Below are 17544 nucleotides of genomic sequence, written 5' to 3'. Positions count from 1 at the left end.
GTGCCAAATGAAGAGATATAATTTTAATTTATGGGAGTTGTTAAAGGCTCCTTTAGATTCAGATTAAACCCTACTGCAGGTTCAAGGGAAAGTTTAGGAAAATCAATTTTCCCAGGCTAAAAAGAGAAAACCCACTGTAGTGTATATAGTGCCCTTTGTTACTGAAATCAATAGCTCTGTTCCCAGGGCTGAATAATTACTTTTTTATATAACATTAGTACACACACAGATTTATCTCCTCCAGACTTTGTTGTTGAACCGACAGTAAAATATTTTTGACATTTAACGGTTTCTTGCTCTTATCCTTGTTTAATTTTTCCCTATATCTGAGCCTTGCTCTGAGCTTGAAATGGGGTGATTATTCCCTGCTGTGGCACTGGCATGGAGAATAAAAATGTTTCAAATTAATGTTTTCCCAAGAAATCATAAGAAGTATCATGACGGTAGCTGAATGCAGCATCATTTGGGTCTGGTTTTGACCAGGAGTGTTTTCAGACTACCTATTCCAGAGTGCTGGAGTGAGAGTACATGTGGACAGGAGCTCTGTTCTGGAAGCAAATGATGTCAGGAGGAGCTGATTGCCCCTGTCCTGCCCTGCACTAGGGGGTGTTTATTTCAGTGAACATGGACTGCAGGTGCTGTGAGGAGCTCTGTCCCCCTTGCCTTCGGCAGGATTTTCCTCCCAGACGCTCCCACCTGGATGGGGATGGGAGCATTCACAGAGCAGAGGTTACGGACCCCTAGCAGGGCAGGTGTGCAGGTACCTGGGTGTACAGGTGGGACAGGAGACTTTTAATGTCCTTAATCTTAATTAGAATACTGCAAATTGCTTTGCGAGGACACGAGCCCTCCACCAGCCTAGGAAAGGCTGACAGGAACAAAGGGGTTTGCTGGTTTGTTTCAGTAATTCAGGCTGATTTCCTCTCTGTGTTTTAAGCATCACCTTTCCCACTTACCGCCAGTGAGGCCATGATTAGGCGGGTGTTGTGCGCCGGTGCCGGTGGCTGTCGCAGATAACGGTTTGACATTTCAGATCACCCGCGGCTAATCAGCCGGACGTGGCAGCACATCGCAGCTGGCCATTAGGGACATGTGGCTGCCAGTCCCCTCACTGCCGGGGCACGGGGCAGGACGGGGGGGTTTCCACAGGGCTGGGGAGCATCCAGCCAGCAGGGCCTGAGCCGCATGCCCTGCTCCGGGCAGAGGTTGGGAAGCACCCAGGCTTCTCTACTAGCAAGGGACTTAATCTGTCTCCTGGAGGATTGGAGACCTTCCACTCAAAACAATGTGAACCAGTGCTTTCCAGAGCTTTCTGATGTTCAAAGGGATGTTCAAAAAAGCCACATGCCGTTATCAGTTTCTGGAATCCTCCAGTGTCCAGGCCTGGGAGCCCAAAAAAAAGTACAAAAAGGAAGAAATAAAGAACAAAAAGGGAGAAATAACTGTCTTACTTCTCAGGTCTCTTGTATGGCAAATTTGCTTGGGATATTTCTTAAAGCATTTGAGCTCGTCCAGTGCCGAGGAAACAGGATTTCTGCTGAGGTGCTAGTCGGGCTGGGAATCTGCAGCCAAGTGGGGAAGAGCTGGGCACCCTTTGGGAGACACCTGAGCAGCAGGATCTGGCACGTGCCGCTCTGGGCTCTGATTTTGTGACAGAGACCTTGTTCTGCGGATTGCAGGGCTTCCTCGGGGCTTTGCCTTTCAGGAGCTCTGCTGCTGCAGAGCATTCCCAAAACATGCTGAACAGCCGGAAAGAGATGCAGGTGAGGTCTCTACTAATCTCCACTTAAACCTTCAAATGATGGAGGTATCCAGTGTTAGTGATGGCATGAAGAAGTCAATGTTGAGTGTGGTTCCTCCAGTGCCCACTTAAAGATAATGTGTTTTCATGGACACAGTTCAGCATATAAAAGACAAGTTTCTACCTGGTTACAGCACCTTGGAGTAAATGATGAGTGCTAGGACGCCTTTTTTGCTTTATTTTTTTTCCTCTTCAGAAACAGTGAAATCAAAGTCATTTACTATAGCTGGTGCTCCTGTCAGTAAACATTTCCTCAGCACCCAGCTGAGGCTTTGAGGAGAAGGTGCCGGGTGTTTGCAGATCTGACCAAGTGTCTGGGACAGGCTTTGTCCCTGAGCAGCAGCACTGCTTGTAGGTGACACTGGGACTGGGGCTGGCTCACCCATAGCACATGTATCCTATAATGCCATTTTCTTGATCTGCACAGGGAGGTGATGCTGTACTACCTGGGCTGATGTCTTCCAGATACTTCAAAATGCTCCAGAGGCATTTGGAGCTTGGGCTGAGAGAAGGAAACTATGGGTGGGTGCTGAGGAGATGAGGAATGAGGATATCTGGCATAGTTGGTGGGAAATCCCTTCCAGAGTGCCCTAACATGTCCTATTCCATCACCAGAAGGATGCCTGGATACCTTGGCTGCTTTTGGCTGTACCTTGTTCCTCAGAGCAGTTCTCCCTTCTGTGTGTCATAGGGAAATCACTTCTTAGGGAGCTGGCTGAAATCCCAGCATGTCCCTGGGGCTTTGTGCTGCTCCCATGCTCCTGCAGCCCCTCCAGCTCATGGAAATGCTTCTTTCCCTGTACTGCCCTCCGTAACTGCTCGGCTTCTGTGGAGAGAACAAGGAGAAAGCAGCAACGACACATCTTTGTTTTCTGGGGTTTCTCCTCATCGGCTTAATTGCAATAACATTTAAATCACATAATATAGTGCAGCAGGGTTGTAATTTTCCTATCATCCAAATTGCAGGCTGAAAATGCTGTTAGGAAGTGACTGTAGAGACTGAATTGCTGCTTTCAAAATGACTCCTGTTAACTGACAATGTGACCAGCAAATGGCTCCCAAAGGCAGCGTGGCTGGGAGCAGCCCGCAGAGCTGCATCCTGGCGTGGCTGCACCTGGCTCGGCACACACTGAATAAAACATTCTGGCCTGGGAGCAGCTGCCTCTCTGCAAACACTCCTGCTCCTTGCAGGAACGTCCTGACACACTGAGACCTGCGCCTGCTTCTTGCTGAAGGAAATGCAGTTAAAATGGCACTTGTGGAATTCAATTCCAACTGTTACTTTGTGAATGCTTCTTTGTCCCTATGAGCCTAATCAGCTTCCCCTGTTCCTTGGCTTTCCTGGGGCTGTGATTTCAGTGGTGTTCATGTGGGGTGTGAGGGGCTACTTCCCAGAGGTGCACAGCTAGTTGGATGAGTTAGAGACTCATTTGTGTAATTTAGGTCCTTGATGAAATGCCAGTGCTTCAGCTGTGATCTCTGAAATCCCTGCCTGTCTTGGGAAACAGTGAGAGATGAGCTGCAAACTGCTGGGCCAGTTAGTGACATTTTCTTCTATCTATTCCTCTGACTCCAGCTAGGCTTTGGAAGTCCAAATGCCAGCAGTGCAAAAAAGGGTTTCACCCAAATTAATCCTGTCTGGTACTGGGCTTTCAGAAAAGCTTGTGGAAAGGCATTTTTGTAGATGTTAAGTCAATAGCTTCTGGCTGGGATTGAGACTTTTTTTTTTTTTTTTTTAACATTTTGGTTGCTAATAGAGGGTTTTGCTTGATTTCCCAATTAATAGTCCCACCTTGTGTGCATTAGCATGTGTCATAATCTCTGTCTTGCTTCCAGGTTTAGTTTTAGCTGTAAGAAAAATAAAATCTGGTATTTGAATCTCTTTTGAATTGTTTTATTCTGTTCCACACCACCATCAGGATTTCTTTTTTCTCCTAAAGATCCCAAGCAGGGTTAGTGTAGCACAAAGCATATGGTGGCTCTTGCTCATGCTCCAACTGATCTGCAAGTTAGTTCTGTAAATGTTACTTACAGTGAGTATTAGGCTCCTTTTTCCAGGCAAAGTAACTAAATGTGCTGGTAGTGAAGCCTTCTGTATGTATAATTCTGCCACAAAAAGCCCATGGAGGCTTTTGACAGTCCTCCCTTCCGCCCTCCCTCCCTCCCTCCTCTCTCTCAGAATAACTTTTTTTTTGCACATCACCAGAGCCAAGGCCTTAAAGTTTTGAAGCACCAAGTGAAGAAAGCAATTTCATGCTTCACGCCACCACTAATTTGTCCTGTTGTAATCTGCAGCCAGCAAGCCCCTTCCGCCGAAGTTGGGGGATAATGAAGGGTTTAACTTTTTGGTTCTGTCAAATTAGTTTGAGGGGGGGAACAGAGGCACAACGAGGCCACTTTCCTTTGGGTCTGTGGAGATTGTCTGTGCGGACAAATAAGTGAGCATTACAGGTGATTCTGTCCCTGCACCGTGGCAGAGAGCTACCATTTATCGCCATCAAATGCATTAAGCTGCGAGTCAAAGCCCTCCGCTTTCTGCTCGCAGCGAGTCTGGACCAGAAGGCAATCAAGCCATAAGGGTCATTTTCTGCATGAGCTAACCTTTTCCTCTCATAGGGTTTGAAGCCTTTGTTGACAATGAGATGCTCAGTGGGAACATTAAATTAACACTTCATATTCGTGGCTGTAAATTTACTGGCAAGCTGAGGAAAAGTCAGGGAAAACAAACACTCCATCATTTCTGCTTCATTTAGCTGCTGAATGGGGACACTCTCACCTGCAGAGAAAAGAGGTCAGGGCAAACAGGGATAATTTTAATCTGACTAGCAGCCTAGTCTTTAGTGGCGGTGGATTGTGTTGCGTTCTGCACTGAAAGTAAAGGTGAGAGCGAGGTGAGAGCAAGAAAATGGATAAGTACTATGTGAAATGCTTCAGAGACCTTGCCACGGGCAGGCAGGGAGGGTTGGCAGGCTGGTTACTACGGAAACTAGTGGGCTAAATATTATTAATTTTGCAAACTACAGAACCAGTTTGTTCTCAGATAATGGCTGCACCAAGATTTCCTTGTGCGGACCAGGAGATAACCTGGATAACCTAGAATTCTGCCACCAACAGCTTTAAAAACAAGCTGTTTTTCACTTCGATAACGATGCTCTGTGTGACTCCATCCAAGCCTTGTGTTCTGTGTCTCCCGTCTCTTTCCCAGGTCGTGGCGATAGCTTTCAAGGCTGATAGGCAAATAATGCTTGTCTGCTGCCGCACTGACTAATGTGACAGTGCTGGGTTGTCACCAGCTGTTAATGTGTGTGACATCGGTGCCCCGGCTCCTGAAATGCCCAGAGTGTCTTAAAAATGGCTGTTTGTGGATTTTGCCTTGTTCTGTCGGCAGATAAACACAACAAATTCTGTGGAAAGGGAAACCTGAGTTCCAGAAAGGTGTTTAGAGGCACAACACGTCTGACCCACAGAGCACTTGGATCTGCTGGGGCTGCTGGGGCCGTTTGTGTCAAAGAGTGGTTCGTAACAGGGTTTGGATGTCAGAATTATTTTTGGTAGGAGTTTCTTCTCTGGCAGGAGGTGATGATCTTGTTAGGGAGCTGAAGGGGCTGTGGGCTTCCCAACAGGACTCGCCCAGAGCATCCCACTGGCCTGATCAAGTATCCCGGGGCTGCGGGAGTGATGGGAGGGAGGCAGGAAGGAGAGGAGGAGATGTTACAATCCTATAGTGAAGAACCCTTTCAACAGTCATAGTCCTTGGCGTGCAAGGACAAGCAGCACTGCTGTTGTTCTCAAACTCAGATTAACTTTTAGTTCAGGAGTAGAACTTGGAGTGACGCGGTGCAGCCACATCTCCCAGAGGGAAAAGCATGGGCAGGTAAACGGTGAAGTGCAAAGCACAAAGACTGTCACCCATCCATTCCTCTGACTCGTGTTGGGGTGGCTTGTCCTCTGCTACAGCATCCCCAGCCTGCCTGTTCACCCCCAGCTCAACTGGAAGCATTGTTAGCAAAGTTTTTAGGGCACTTGGGAGAAAACAGCCTTCACTGGGAGGTCAGATTTGTGTGGACACACAGCTCTTCAGGAAGGTCTGTGAGAAGAGACTTCATGGAGTGGGGACATTTTTATGATAGAGATGTTATGGGGAGTGGTGGTAAAGGGGTAAACTGCATACAATAAAAATACAATAAATTCAAATACCGCTTATTTTGTGTCCAGACAGCTTTCTGATCCAGTTGCAGAGGACTGCAATACCATCCAGCAGTGCTACAAATACTTTAATTAGCTTTCCTTGCCTGTTGACAGGCTGGAATGAATGTCTGTTTACCTGCACTCAGGAATCTGGAGTGTGGGCAAGGAGAGGAAAAGATGCTCCCCTGATGGTAAGAGGGGGAGGATTTTAATACCCTGAAAGCAAATAAGGAGGAGGAGGGTCAATTAGCTAAAAAGTCTCTCTGAAGGAAGCCAAGTGTGTCTGGTAATGCTGCCCACAGCTTCCCCCCGGTGCCATGCAAAGGGCAGCTGTGACATGGGCAGCCCAAGAGCTGAGCTGTGTTGGGTGGACAATGAATTGACAGATTGTCCATGGACGAGGGTTCCTGACACACTCACTGAGGAGGGCAGCAGCACCACAGCACGTCCCCCTGCCCAGGCATTCCTGCTGGTAGTCAAGGAGATGAGCCGAGGTGCCCTTACAGGCAGCTGCCAAGGGAGGGAAGAATGTGGGCAGGCAAGGTGGGCTGGGCACAGCTGGGGCACGGGCAGTGTCCCTAGGCTGGCAGAGAGCATCCCCTTGGCAGGGCTCCATGCTGGGGCCTCATCCAGGCAGGACAGCTGACCATCTTCCCCTGTCATTCCCAAGCCACTGGGGACTCTCCCTGTGGCGGGAGAGAGGAGAGAGTTCTCCATGGAGCAGAGCATTCCTTACTCTCTATCCTTCTGAGGAAGAGGGGGTGTGGGCTTCAGGGACTGGCGTGGGGGAAGAGAAGCAGTGGGTGAAGAGAAGTAGTGGGGCTCTTGGTCCCATGCTGGATGTGGCTGGATGTTGGAGATGCCTGAGTCAGCCATAGGTGCAGAGCAAGGGTTTCTTGGTCTCTGTAAAATATTTTCATTTATGTTACTGGCCTCTTCAAAGATAAGGCTGAAACACAGCCATGCAGTTGGGAAGGGAAAATAAAGAGGATCAGGCACGACCCCCACACACACATGATAATTTCTCATCTTGGCTTATCTTGTAAGAATTATAAGATACTGAGTAGGAAATAAATCATGATGTCAGGACCAAATGCCATTTTCTTGCTTAGTGTGATTTGCAGCATTGCAGTCAAACCGATAGATTTCATTCCCTGGCGTTGGGTTCTCCCCTTTAATTGAATTATACCCTGGCAAGCGAATGGTATTCATTCTCTGAGATACAAGGAAATTACCATTTGATGAAACAATGCTTTACTCCTCGCTCACCTGCACAAACATCCTTCAGGAAAACTATTGTGCAGATATCCTTGATTACAGATTATTGTTGCTTTTGATCTCCATTTGATGTAGCGGCACCCGGGGATTGCACCATGTGAGCATGTGAACAGTCCTAGCAGGGTTTGCTGCCTGTTCCCCAAGAACGTCAGAAGGCTGGTTTGGTTCCAGTCAATTAAAATTCTCTCTGCTGCAGGCAGACAGTGGATAGGCAGGTAGGCAGCATGTAGCCAGGCATCACTGGGTGTGTCACAGTATCTTCAGTCTCTCCTCAGGGGTGGGGCATTGCAGAATAATTAATGCTAATGAACCACAGGAACCCCATTTCCTGCAAAATTATTAACTCGTGAAATCAGAAGTGACAGAAAGATTTCTGTGTTCCCATCTGTGTTGCTGCCACAGCTGAAGTGGTGAGGGCTGCAGCTCTAGATCTGGAGTATTGACTCCTGTCAATGCAGCCACAGGCCTTTGAGGTGCATTCTTTGCCTTTGTAGTGTTCAGTGGTCTTTGGAATTAAAACTTTCACTTAATTCCTGGTGCTCATGATTGTGAGGAAACAGAGCACCTTGAGTTGAAACCCCAGCAGGCAAGGGAGAGAAGCCAATCCACGTAATCGTGAATTTCCAGCTGAAGCTGTGCTTTGGGAGAGGAAAGGCTGATCCCTGAGCCTCACGTTCTTGGGGCCTGCTACACTGAAACACTTCTGCAGCAGCATCGTGTTGTCAGCTGGTTTGTGCAGGAAATACATAATGCTCTTAAAACGACAGATTAATTACCTCAAATAAACTGGCCTTGACAAGCTCTGAAGGTTTTCAAGGCATTTTCTCTCAGTTCTGAGCATGTGCCCAGCACTGCAGGTCCCCCCTTCTGGATGAGCTTGCTTGAGTGGGCTTCTAGTGGCATTTGAAATGTGAGCTGGTGACAAAATTACAAGGTGGAAGGATGGCAACTAATCAGAGCACAGTGATGCCATTCCTAATTAATTTACGAGCAGCAGCCACTGATCTGTGCCATTATTAGCAAACTTATTAGTGCTGTTTGCAGGAGTTGCAATAAACACATGGAGCTTCTCTGGGAAAATTCTGCCACTCCCTCACCATTTCTTCCTAATACTGGAGCTTTTGAACCCATACGATCCTTCTGGGAAGAAGATTTTGAATCCAAACCAAAGTACAGCAACCTTCCACCTGCTGGGAGGTTCAGGGAAAAGTGAAATATTCTTCCATTTGAAATCAGTGGAGGGCACTGCTGATAGTGGTGGTCCAACAGCTGTCTAGAGCTTTGCTGTATCTCCCCTTGGCTGTTGGCAGGTTTGGGGAGTGGAGGGGGCTGTGCTAGACCTGGGATGCAGCAGGGGGAAGTCTTAGGGGCTTTGTTGCGACTGTCTAGCCCCCCAGCCCACAGCCTGGCACTGAGATTCCAGGCAGCACTGTGTCCCTGCCCTGTGGGAGCCATGACTGCCAGCACATGCCAATAGCTGCATTTGATTCCCAACAACAAACCCGTGTTTGGCTTCCAGGCCAGGAACAGCCTTTGGAGAGAGACTGGACTTTGGCTGGGGCTGAGACATGAATGGCTCCAGCCAGCCTTCCAAGTGAGGAAATTACGTTTTGGGCTGGATAGGATTAGAGGAGGAGGCTCATTGCATCTGGTGCATTCACAGAATCGAGCAAACTTTCATTTATGCCCCTTGCCTTGATCAAGGCTTAAGGGTTCACTGCTGCTCTCTCATCCAGGGCACTGTGGAACTTACAGGGAGAGCAGCTCCTTGTAGGCCTGGTGTTTTCCTGCTGTGCAGTGGGCAGCTAATTTTCAAATTTGTGTCTAAGGGATGAAAAGAGAATAAATTTTGGCTAGATGCACATGTCCTGCAATTAATCTTTCACTCTAATCTGAGATGAGCGAGATCTCAACTGAACTGAAGGGATGGTTTTTAATCCCTGTTCATGTTCTGCCTGGCTCTGAGCCTTGGAGTGCTCAAATCCTGGATGTGGGTGGGCAGAGGCAGCATTCCTAGAGTAGGCACTGTTCCGTCTCCAGAGGAATGCGAATTGCTCCGCTGCCAGTGTTTTTCCTGACCATCCAGTAACTTTGTAATTAATGTGTTAACTTGTAATTAATGTGTTAGCTTGCTGCCATTTAACAAGCAAAATTGTCTTGGCTGCCAAAGGCTTTTCCACTCCCAGTGTATTCCCTTTTCTCTCCTGCCTTTCATCTCTGCAGTGGGGGGAATACCTCTGATCCAGCCATCTTCCCCTGGGATTGTTGTTGTGGCTCCTGGCCTCCTCCCACCTCAGTGGGAGCCAGCTCTCTCTGGGCTTGCTGTACTGCTCCAGGAGTTTTCTTCCTCCTTGCATCTCTGATCCTGCTTTTCTTGGCTGCTTGCCCAGCTCTTTGGGACCATCTCCATCCATTTCAGACACCCAAATCCTGTTGCTCCATCGCAGACTCTTCCCTCCAGCTCTGCTCTCCTGCTCTGTTGCAGCACCAGCACTCGCTCACCGCATCTCATCCACCTCTTTATTCTCTCCATATGTGGTGTGTGTGTCTCTGGCAGGATATTTATATAAATTCTTACTCACTGCCTCCATAAAATACCCATTCGGAGTGGGGCTGGGTGGGGTGACCCAGATGTACAAGAGGAAATGTTTCATATCTCGAGAAGCACCGTCTGTGCCCCTTGGCAGCCCCTCCCGCCTGCCTATCAGATGTAGGGCTTAATGGGCTTAAGAATTAGAGCAGCTGCTTGGTGCAGAATTTATTGACTGGCTGTGCATAATGAGGGGAATTAAAATCCTAATTGGCTGAGCTGCTCCTTGTCACCTGGAGAATTTTTACTTTTCTCAGGGCTCCTGGGCTCTTCCCTACTCCTGCCTTGCTCAGGTCAACAGCCTGGCCCAGGGAATCGCAGAACCCTTTAGGTTGGAAAGGGCCTTTAAGATCATCCAGTCCATTTCCTTAGGATGGTGCCACCCTCTTCCCCAGTGGTCTCCAGGAGGAGGCAGTGGTGACAATAATGTCTGGTGTCCAGGCCTCACTGGAGTTGGCCACCTGCTGCAGCTTTTGGAGATGTTTTCACTGGATTTCTTGGTGTCACCCAGCCCCATGCCAGTGAGGCTCTGTTGCACAAAAACGCTGTTAAAGTGTGCCTCTTGTAGCGGTGGCCACCAGGCCTTCCTGCTACCTCTCCTGGGAGCCAGAGCCAGGCCTCTGCTTTGGGCTCTGCAGCAGATTCCAGAGACCAGGAGAGGCTTTTCCTCCTGCATCCCTTGCTCTCAGAGAGCCTGAATGGGCACAGAAATGGCCTCACTTAAGGCTATATCTCATTACTACATTAAGTCAACAACCACTTGAGTATCCAAGGATTTTGATCAAAGCTAGATATTGAAAGGGGAACAAAGAGTGGCAAACTTATTTGACTTCCACTTATTTCCAGAGCCTGTTGAGCACATGGCTGTACTCCTCACTGGCCTGAAGTGTGCCTAGGAGAGCAGCCGCCTGCTCTCTGCTCCTCTGTGGTCAGAGGAGAGGCTCTAGGCTGAGGGGAGGGAGGGCAGCCACCTCCCTGCCTGTGCCTCACCTCTGGCACCTCTGGCACCCAGCTAAGGAGAGTAGAAGTGGCCCCTGTCCTTTCTCTGGGGACAAGGGACTGTGTGGTGTGGCTGTCCTGCAGGACCCCCCAAAAGCTCACAGGGATGCGCTGGTGGGACAGGTACCAAGAACTGCTGGGATCATGAGTGTGAATCGTCCAGGAAAAGGCAAATCCAGATTTCTGTCTAGTGCTTGGGGTTCGGTCAGATCTCTTTAATTCCATTTTCTCAGAGTGCAGAAAGGCTTCTCCTGCCTACCTGCAACATCCTCTGGGACTGTGAAGAGTAAGAAGGCAGGAGGAGATTCCAGTGTGAGCCTCAAACTAGGCCCAGTGCAGGCTCCTTGGGGACCTGCTGCAGGTGGGGTTTGCCACAAAAAGAACTCTGAAACTTTGGGCATCCGTTGTGCTGTGCCACATTCCCCATCTTTAACACAGGTCCTCTTCTGCCTCTGCCAGCCTTGTCAAGGCTGTGCTCCTGCAAGATGTCGGTGCCACACTGAGCTGCCAGCCCAGCAGCACAGAGTCTTTGGGATTTTTTACATGGAAATTGATCAGGATTTTGGATTCTGCTAAAGGCAGGACCAAGGGGTTTTACTGCCGAGCACATCGTAGTCAGCCCTGTCTCCTTAGTGCTCTGTATATAACGACACTGTAGTAAAAATAAAAGTAATCTACAGTAAATGTATCCCAGGTCCTTATTCAATGATAAAACCCCCCACAGTGCAGTGAAAATAAATTGTTAGTGAGTCTCAGTAGTGTCTACAAAGAGGGTACTATCTCTTGGATTAATATGAAGTCCCTTCCAACAATTCTCAGCGTTATTTGCTGGAAAACAGCAAGAGGAGCAGCAGCTTTCATGTGTTTGGGGTTTTTTTCCCTTGCAGGCACGTCTAGGCATTGTCACTCTGGTCTGAATCAGACCTGTCTGGGCATTCACCCTCCTGTCACAGAAGAAGCAAAGGATGCAGCAAGGCTCAGAGGTACTCCTGTTTTGCATTAAGCCCCACTTTTGTTACCATCCTGAAAACCCTTTGGAAATATGAAAGCAGAGACCTGTTCTGGCTGTGGGTGAAAAACCATTGAAACCCAGAGAGCCCCCGAGTTTAACAGGGGAAGTCATGGTGAAGGCAGAGTGCAATATGGGAATTTGCATTCAAGAGGGAGGAAAATGAGGGATTTGGGCAGAGAATAACTGATAGGTGCTGTGAATTCATTAAAAATGGGCTATAAAAGATACACTACAAGGTTCTGGTGGCAGACCAACAAAGCTTTTTTCTTCCCCTTCATTGTTTCTACTGTCACAGGATCCTCACAATAGCAGACAGTTTAGCCTTGTACTCATGGTTTGTTATCTATTATTTTATTTATTAATGCATTCTTGGGTCTTAGTGATGTGATAAACCATCCATGCTTTTCTTTTATGGTTTAATAGGATTCTTCTAGAGCCCCATCCATGTTTACATAACCTTGCAATTCACAGTTATCTATCATTTATTTCCTACTTTGTGCACTCTTGATAAAGTCACAGCAGTGAGGGGCGTCAATGCCCCAGCTGTGGGGTATCTCCCATTTGGGCTCCTCAGAACAAAGCCTTCCTTAAAAAACAGGGTTTTTTCCAGAGGGCTGTCCATTTGTAAAGGCAGGAGGGAATCCAGGTTTGGTGCCCTTCATCCCTCTACAGGAAGATGGTCCAGGCTTGTGAGGGCCTTCCATCAAAGGGCCAGGGGTCCTGTGAGCTCCCAGTGCCAGCCCATGGCCCTATGAAGGGCTGAGCTTGACTTCAGTGGGAAATAAACAATTCAGTGCTTTCTCTGGGAAACACCGGGGCTCCTTTCAAATAGCTTGGCTGCTGGGACAATTTGCTGCCCAATGGAGCTGAGGTATAAACTTTTTTTTGTTAAACAGCCTTTGGAGAATGGAGCGTCAGTGTCACTGCAGAGCCCTTCTCCATCAGGGACAGAAAATTTAAATATGTCATCTAAATATGACACCAAACCTTTATTAAGCATACCGGGAAAGAGATGCGAGACCTCATTTATGATTTCATTCATAATCCCTTCAAAATGAGTTGGTACCAGTATGTGATAAGTGGATTATGTGTTAGGCCCAAGTAAAGCCAGACACAATTAGTGCTTTAATAAACCGGTTGTATGCATTACTAACAACTAAGTCGTAAGGGAATTGGTGTATTTACAAACCCTAATTAGTAGTTTGTTACTGTGATACCAAATTTAAACAAATCTGTAGCATTGCTGACCATCTGGGTTAGAAATCTCTGTTTTGAATTTAATTAAGAAATAGTTGTGACAGAAAATTGGTCCTTATTAGTTAGCTAACGATCAGCATTGCCCTAATTGAAATGAAGAATTGGCTGGTGTGTTTGTGAGATGTTTAAATACAAGCAGAGACAATCAAAAAATATTCTCTCACTTAGGACTTTGTGAGCTGTGGTGATTGATTAAGTAACATCCCCTTGATATTTTAGCAGCTAAAATGCAAATGACCCAGTGGTGAGCGTGCATGACAAAAAAACTGGCAATTAGAGCTGTGCATTTCTGGGATTGCTTTGACAAGCAGTTCTGTGTGAGCTGGCCTGGTATGAGTGCTACAGGAGCACTGACTGCCTTCACCTTCCTCCCCTCAGGCATCCTCAGGAAGGGCATCACTCTTCCCAGAGTGGGAGTCCGGCTGCCTTCCCAGTCCTGGTGCTTTCCCAGAGAGCAGCTCTGACCCGCCACGGCACAGCCAGCCCGGTTCTGTGCTTTGGTGGGAGCTGGCTGCGTCCAAAACCTGCAGCTCTGCCCTGCCCGTGTCAAGCAGACTGCAGGTGTTCAGTGGCTGAGCTGTGTGGGGAATGACATCTAGATTGTTTCTGGAAGCATGCTCGGGGCAGAAGTGAACATCCCAGCCTTGCCATAAAAATACAGACAGGCCCTTCAGATCACAGGCTGCAGTTCTTAATTCATTTGTGCTTCCTCCCTTTATGGATCTCCACATGACTTCGTTAGGATTCACAGTAATATTTCCAGATGAAAGAAAGCACACATTGGCAATATCACCTGCACCAGTACTGCTGTCGGAGCAGTACTGGATACCGAGGAACCCTTTCTGTCTTGGAACAGACAATGAAGTTTCTGTAGGGGCTTTAAATCACTAAATGTTGAAAGGAATTCCCCGACGGCTTCATCAGTCACTGTGTAAGATTGTTAGAGACCTCCACCAGCTAATAAATTTGATTTGGGGTTGGTTTTGCTGGCATTTGTACAAACCCTCTGAGAACTATAGTTACTGTATTGCCAATATCTGAATTCCGAATTGAGATGCCTGTTCCCCTCTCCTCCGGGATGGGAAATAAACCTTTGCCACAGAATATGAATGTCAGTTGTTTTTCCTGATAAGCTGGTGCATTTTTATTTGAGGAGATACAGTGTTTGACAAAACCATTTATTCTGTTTCAAATATTTTATTGAGTAATAAAATTCATTTGTGTGGCTGCCACATGGAGGGATTTGTGCCTGTTAGGCTGTGAGGGTGGCAGGTTGGCAGGTGAATGAACAGGGCCCCGGCCCTGCCATGTGTCCCTCGGTGCTGCTGTCCTGTCCCACTGGACCAGGCCGTGCCTGCTGAGCTGTGCAGGCAGGGGGGGTGAGCTGAGCCCCTCAGCTCTCCCTGCCCCACCCACCAGGGTGCTGCAGGCTCAGGCAGCCGCACTGAAAAATAAAGGCTGTGTTGTTTTCTGGGATGAGGTTTTTTTTTTCCTATCCAGCACTCACAAGTTTATTATGAATGATCCCTTTTCACAGATGTTCCCGTCCTGAATGGGGGAGCAGCAGTGTTTCAGTCTAGAAAGATCCCCTGTGATTCCCTGTGAGCAGAGCCAAGTGCAGCTGAAGGAGGGTAAGAGCCGGGCTGCGGCCACCCAGCTGGCCAGGAGCCCCGGGCCATGGGCTCAGGCTGGGGGGCTTGGGCTTGCCAGCAGTGCCAGGCAGGCAGAGCGTGGCTGGGCTCTCTGGATGCAAACTCGCTCTTCTCCCTGCCCTGCCTCTGAGCTGGGGTTCAGCAAGGTTTGCTGCAAACCCTGCTATGTTTTGCTCTTTCCCTCTCCCACCCTAGCATCTCTCCTCTGTGACACAGGACCAAGGGGAATTCTCTTCCAGCCCAAGGTTGCCCAGGGGTGGGGACAGGATGCCCTCAGAGATGTCTGGGGCAGCCTGGGTAGGAAGGGGTTTGCTCAAGGGGAAGCCAGCAAGCCCAGGATTTGGATTTTTGCAGTGCTCTGCTGCTTCTTGTCTATGTTTTACATGAAGATGTTTGCTTGAAGGGCTCACAGCGAGCAGAAAGGTTTGAGTTCTCCTGTTTTAATGCAGTCAGAAGCATCCTGTCAGTGTGTGGAAGTGCACGGGAGGCCCCGTGAGTGTCTTTGCAGAAGTGCTGCTGTAGCTGCACCTCAGTGCTCGTGCTGGCAGCTCCGGGGGCTGCCAGGGCCACCTCGTCCTTCATCTGCCAGTGGCTCAGAAGTGACATTGATGGTGTGCAGCAGGAGCCCTCCCGCCCACCCTCAGTGAGCAGCATGACAGCTGCCACCAAGCTTTCTGAGGGGGGATAGGATTTAATGCTCTGGAAAATCCAGGACCCCGTAGAGCATGCAGAGCATTGGCAAATGGGGCACACTGGCAGGCGCGTGTCACCCACAAAGTGCACGGGGAGCCTTTGCTGTGGAAAGCAGCACGTGGTGCTGCCATCTCCCCGAGGCCTGGGGCTCAGCCCCCAGGTGACGCGACATGTCCTTGTCCTGTAGTGTCCCTTGTGCCATTTGCTTTGGGGAGCTGAATCCACACAGCCTGGGTATTGCAGGTTATTGTTCTGCAGTGCTGAGGCCCAGCCACAAGTGCTGCACAGTTTCAGTGTTTGTGGTGGATATTCAGCATCGTTTTCAGCTCACCCCGAAGCACTCCAGCCTGGTTCAAATTGGCCAGTCAGGAACAGGGTGTGCAGGGACTCCCACCTGGACACCAGTCATCCTTTTGGGGAGGTTTAAAAGCATTTCCTTTAGTGGATGCCTCAAGGCACATGTTTCAGTTCCTTATCCATCTGCCTGACGATGTCCTCAGGCACATTCACCGTGTGCGTCTTGGCCACTGCCAAGGTCGTCACCAGCGGGTGTGTGGGGACTCGTGACTCACCTGGGAGATGGATGGGAGGCATCACTTTCCTACAGCTGGTCATTAGTCCTCGCTCTGGAAAGGCTTAGCAATTCCGACCCAGTAAATTATGTGCCATTCCTCAAAAAAAGTGGATAAATAAATGGGGCTAGAGTATGTCTTTTTTTTGTTGTTCTGAGCTTCCGTGTATTGATTTGGACATATTTCCAGGCCGGGAGTAATCAATTCTTGGGCAGAATAACATAATTTCGGGCAAACTCTTCGAGCGACTTGTCATTAATTTTCCTTTGCTGGTGCTCGTTGGGACCGGGCGAGATGCGCTCGGCATCCCCGGGAGCAGTGCCCTGGGGATCTCCCGGGGCTGCCAGAAGGGAGGGCGGGGGCCGCCGAGACTAATGAATGCGCTGTGTTTGCTCATCTTTACAGAGTCCCTTATTACTGCTAATTGGGAGGGACAGTCCAAACAGGCACAGAGGAGCAGTTGTCGCAGAAGCGTGACTTGCTTCCTAAGGAGCGGCCGGGAGCCCCGCGCCCGGCCGCATCCCGCCCTTGTCGGGGACCCCTCCGGAGCCAAGCACCGCGGGCAGCACGGGGCGGCTCGGGCGCCGCAGCCGGACAGACGTGCAGCTGTCCGGGACGCGGAGGAAGTCACCGGCTGACGGGAGGGGTGGGCTGCTGGCTCTGCGCATGGGGTCGGGGATGTGCTCCGCATTGATGTGCCCCGCTGCGCCCGGGATGCTGCTCCTGCAGAACCCCTGGGGTCTGGGAGGGGGCACGCTGTGCCCTGCCTTGTTATGGGGCTCCTTGGCAGGAGGGAGATCTCCCCTCCAAGCGTAGCTGTATCTTGCCTTTCCCGGTTATTTATACGTTTGAGTGTTCTCATCCAAGCTCATATTCCATCATTTATTGCTGCTTTGCCTAATTAAAACCTTTTGGATTATTCCCCTGCCCACCGAGTGCTCCTTGCAGCTGGGTACCAATTCAATTTCTACAGAAGGATTGACCCGCTGCACTCATTTTTAAGAGATTTTTTTTTTATGTTACTTGGGGGAAACAGCTAAGCATAAATGTTTTGGAAGTCAGAGGAGGATGGGCTTTGTTTCTCAGCCACGTTTCATGTTTGTAATACTGGACAGCAAAAGGGAGTGGGCTCAGGGAAGCAGGTCCATGGGAGTGCCAAGGGTAGGAAGGGCACTGTCCTGTCCTTCCCGGGGTCGAGGGTGTCCCCTCAGATTCAGAGTATGCCCAGACGTGCGGTGGAGCAGATGGGGTCCCCTGGGAGGGCTCAGGGCTGCTGCTGAGAGCTGGGAGAGGAGGGAGCTACTGCCTTTTGAGAAATCGGGTCTGGCTCAAGCCTGCATTTTAGTTTTTGCCTCTTATTTTCTAATATAAAAATGAAGGTTTCCACAGTGAAAACTCGATTTCTATTTGAATGATTAATTCCTCTCCCTTAAAAAAAAAAAAAAACAAAAACAGAAAAAACAAAAAACCAAACGTCCACATCTCCTGTTTGTTGTGCAGGA

At 49.0% G+C, this 17544-nt stretch overlaps 1 protein-coding gene across 11 annotated transcripts in view; it reads left to right on the top strand.

The window, feature by feature from the left end:
* The window catches only part of LOC110477512 (uncharacterized), a 71735-nt gene that overhangs the window by 18093 nt on the left and 36098 nt on the right, over window positions 1–17544 (top strand). The window contains exons 3-4 of one of the 11 annotated variants that reach the window (XR_013339681.1): window positions 11744–11839; window positions 13504–13534. The exons of 9 other annotated variants lie outside the window; for them this stretch is intronic. Coding sequence is in view for 1 of the 2 variants with exons in the window: in XM_077782007.1 (XP_077638133.1) it covers window positions 14678–14756 (79 nt within the window). In the remaining variant the exon portion in view is untranslated. Of the gene's footprint in view, window positions 1–11743; window positions 11840–13503; window positions 13535–14662; window positions 14757–17544 lie in introns of those variants that run through there. One more of the 11 variants, XM_077782007.1, reaches the window with a different exon arrangement.

Source organism: Lonchura striata, chromosome 3, assembly GCF_046129695.1.
Source record: "Lonchura striata isolate bLonStr1 chromosome 3, bLonStr1.mat, whole genome shotgun sequence".
Classification (NCBI taxonomy): Eukaryota; Metazoa; Chordata; class Aves; order Passeriformes; family Estrildidae; genus Lonchura; species Lonchura striata.
The sequence above is the reverse complement of the archived record's forward strand: the minus strand, read 5'-3'. Positions and strand labels throughout refer to the sequence as shown.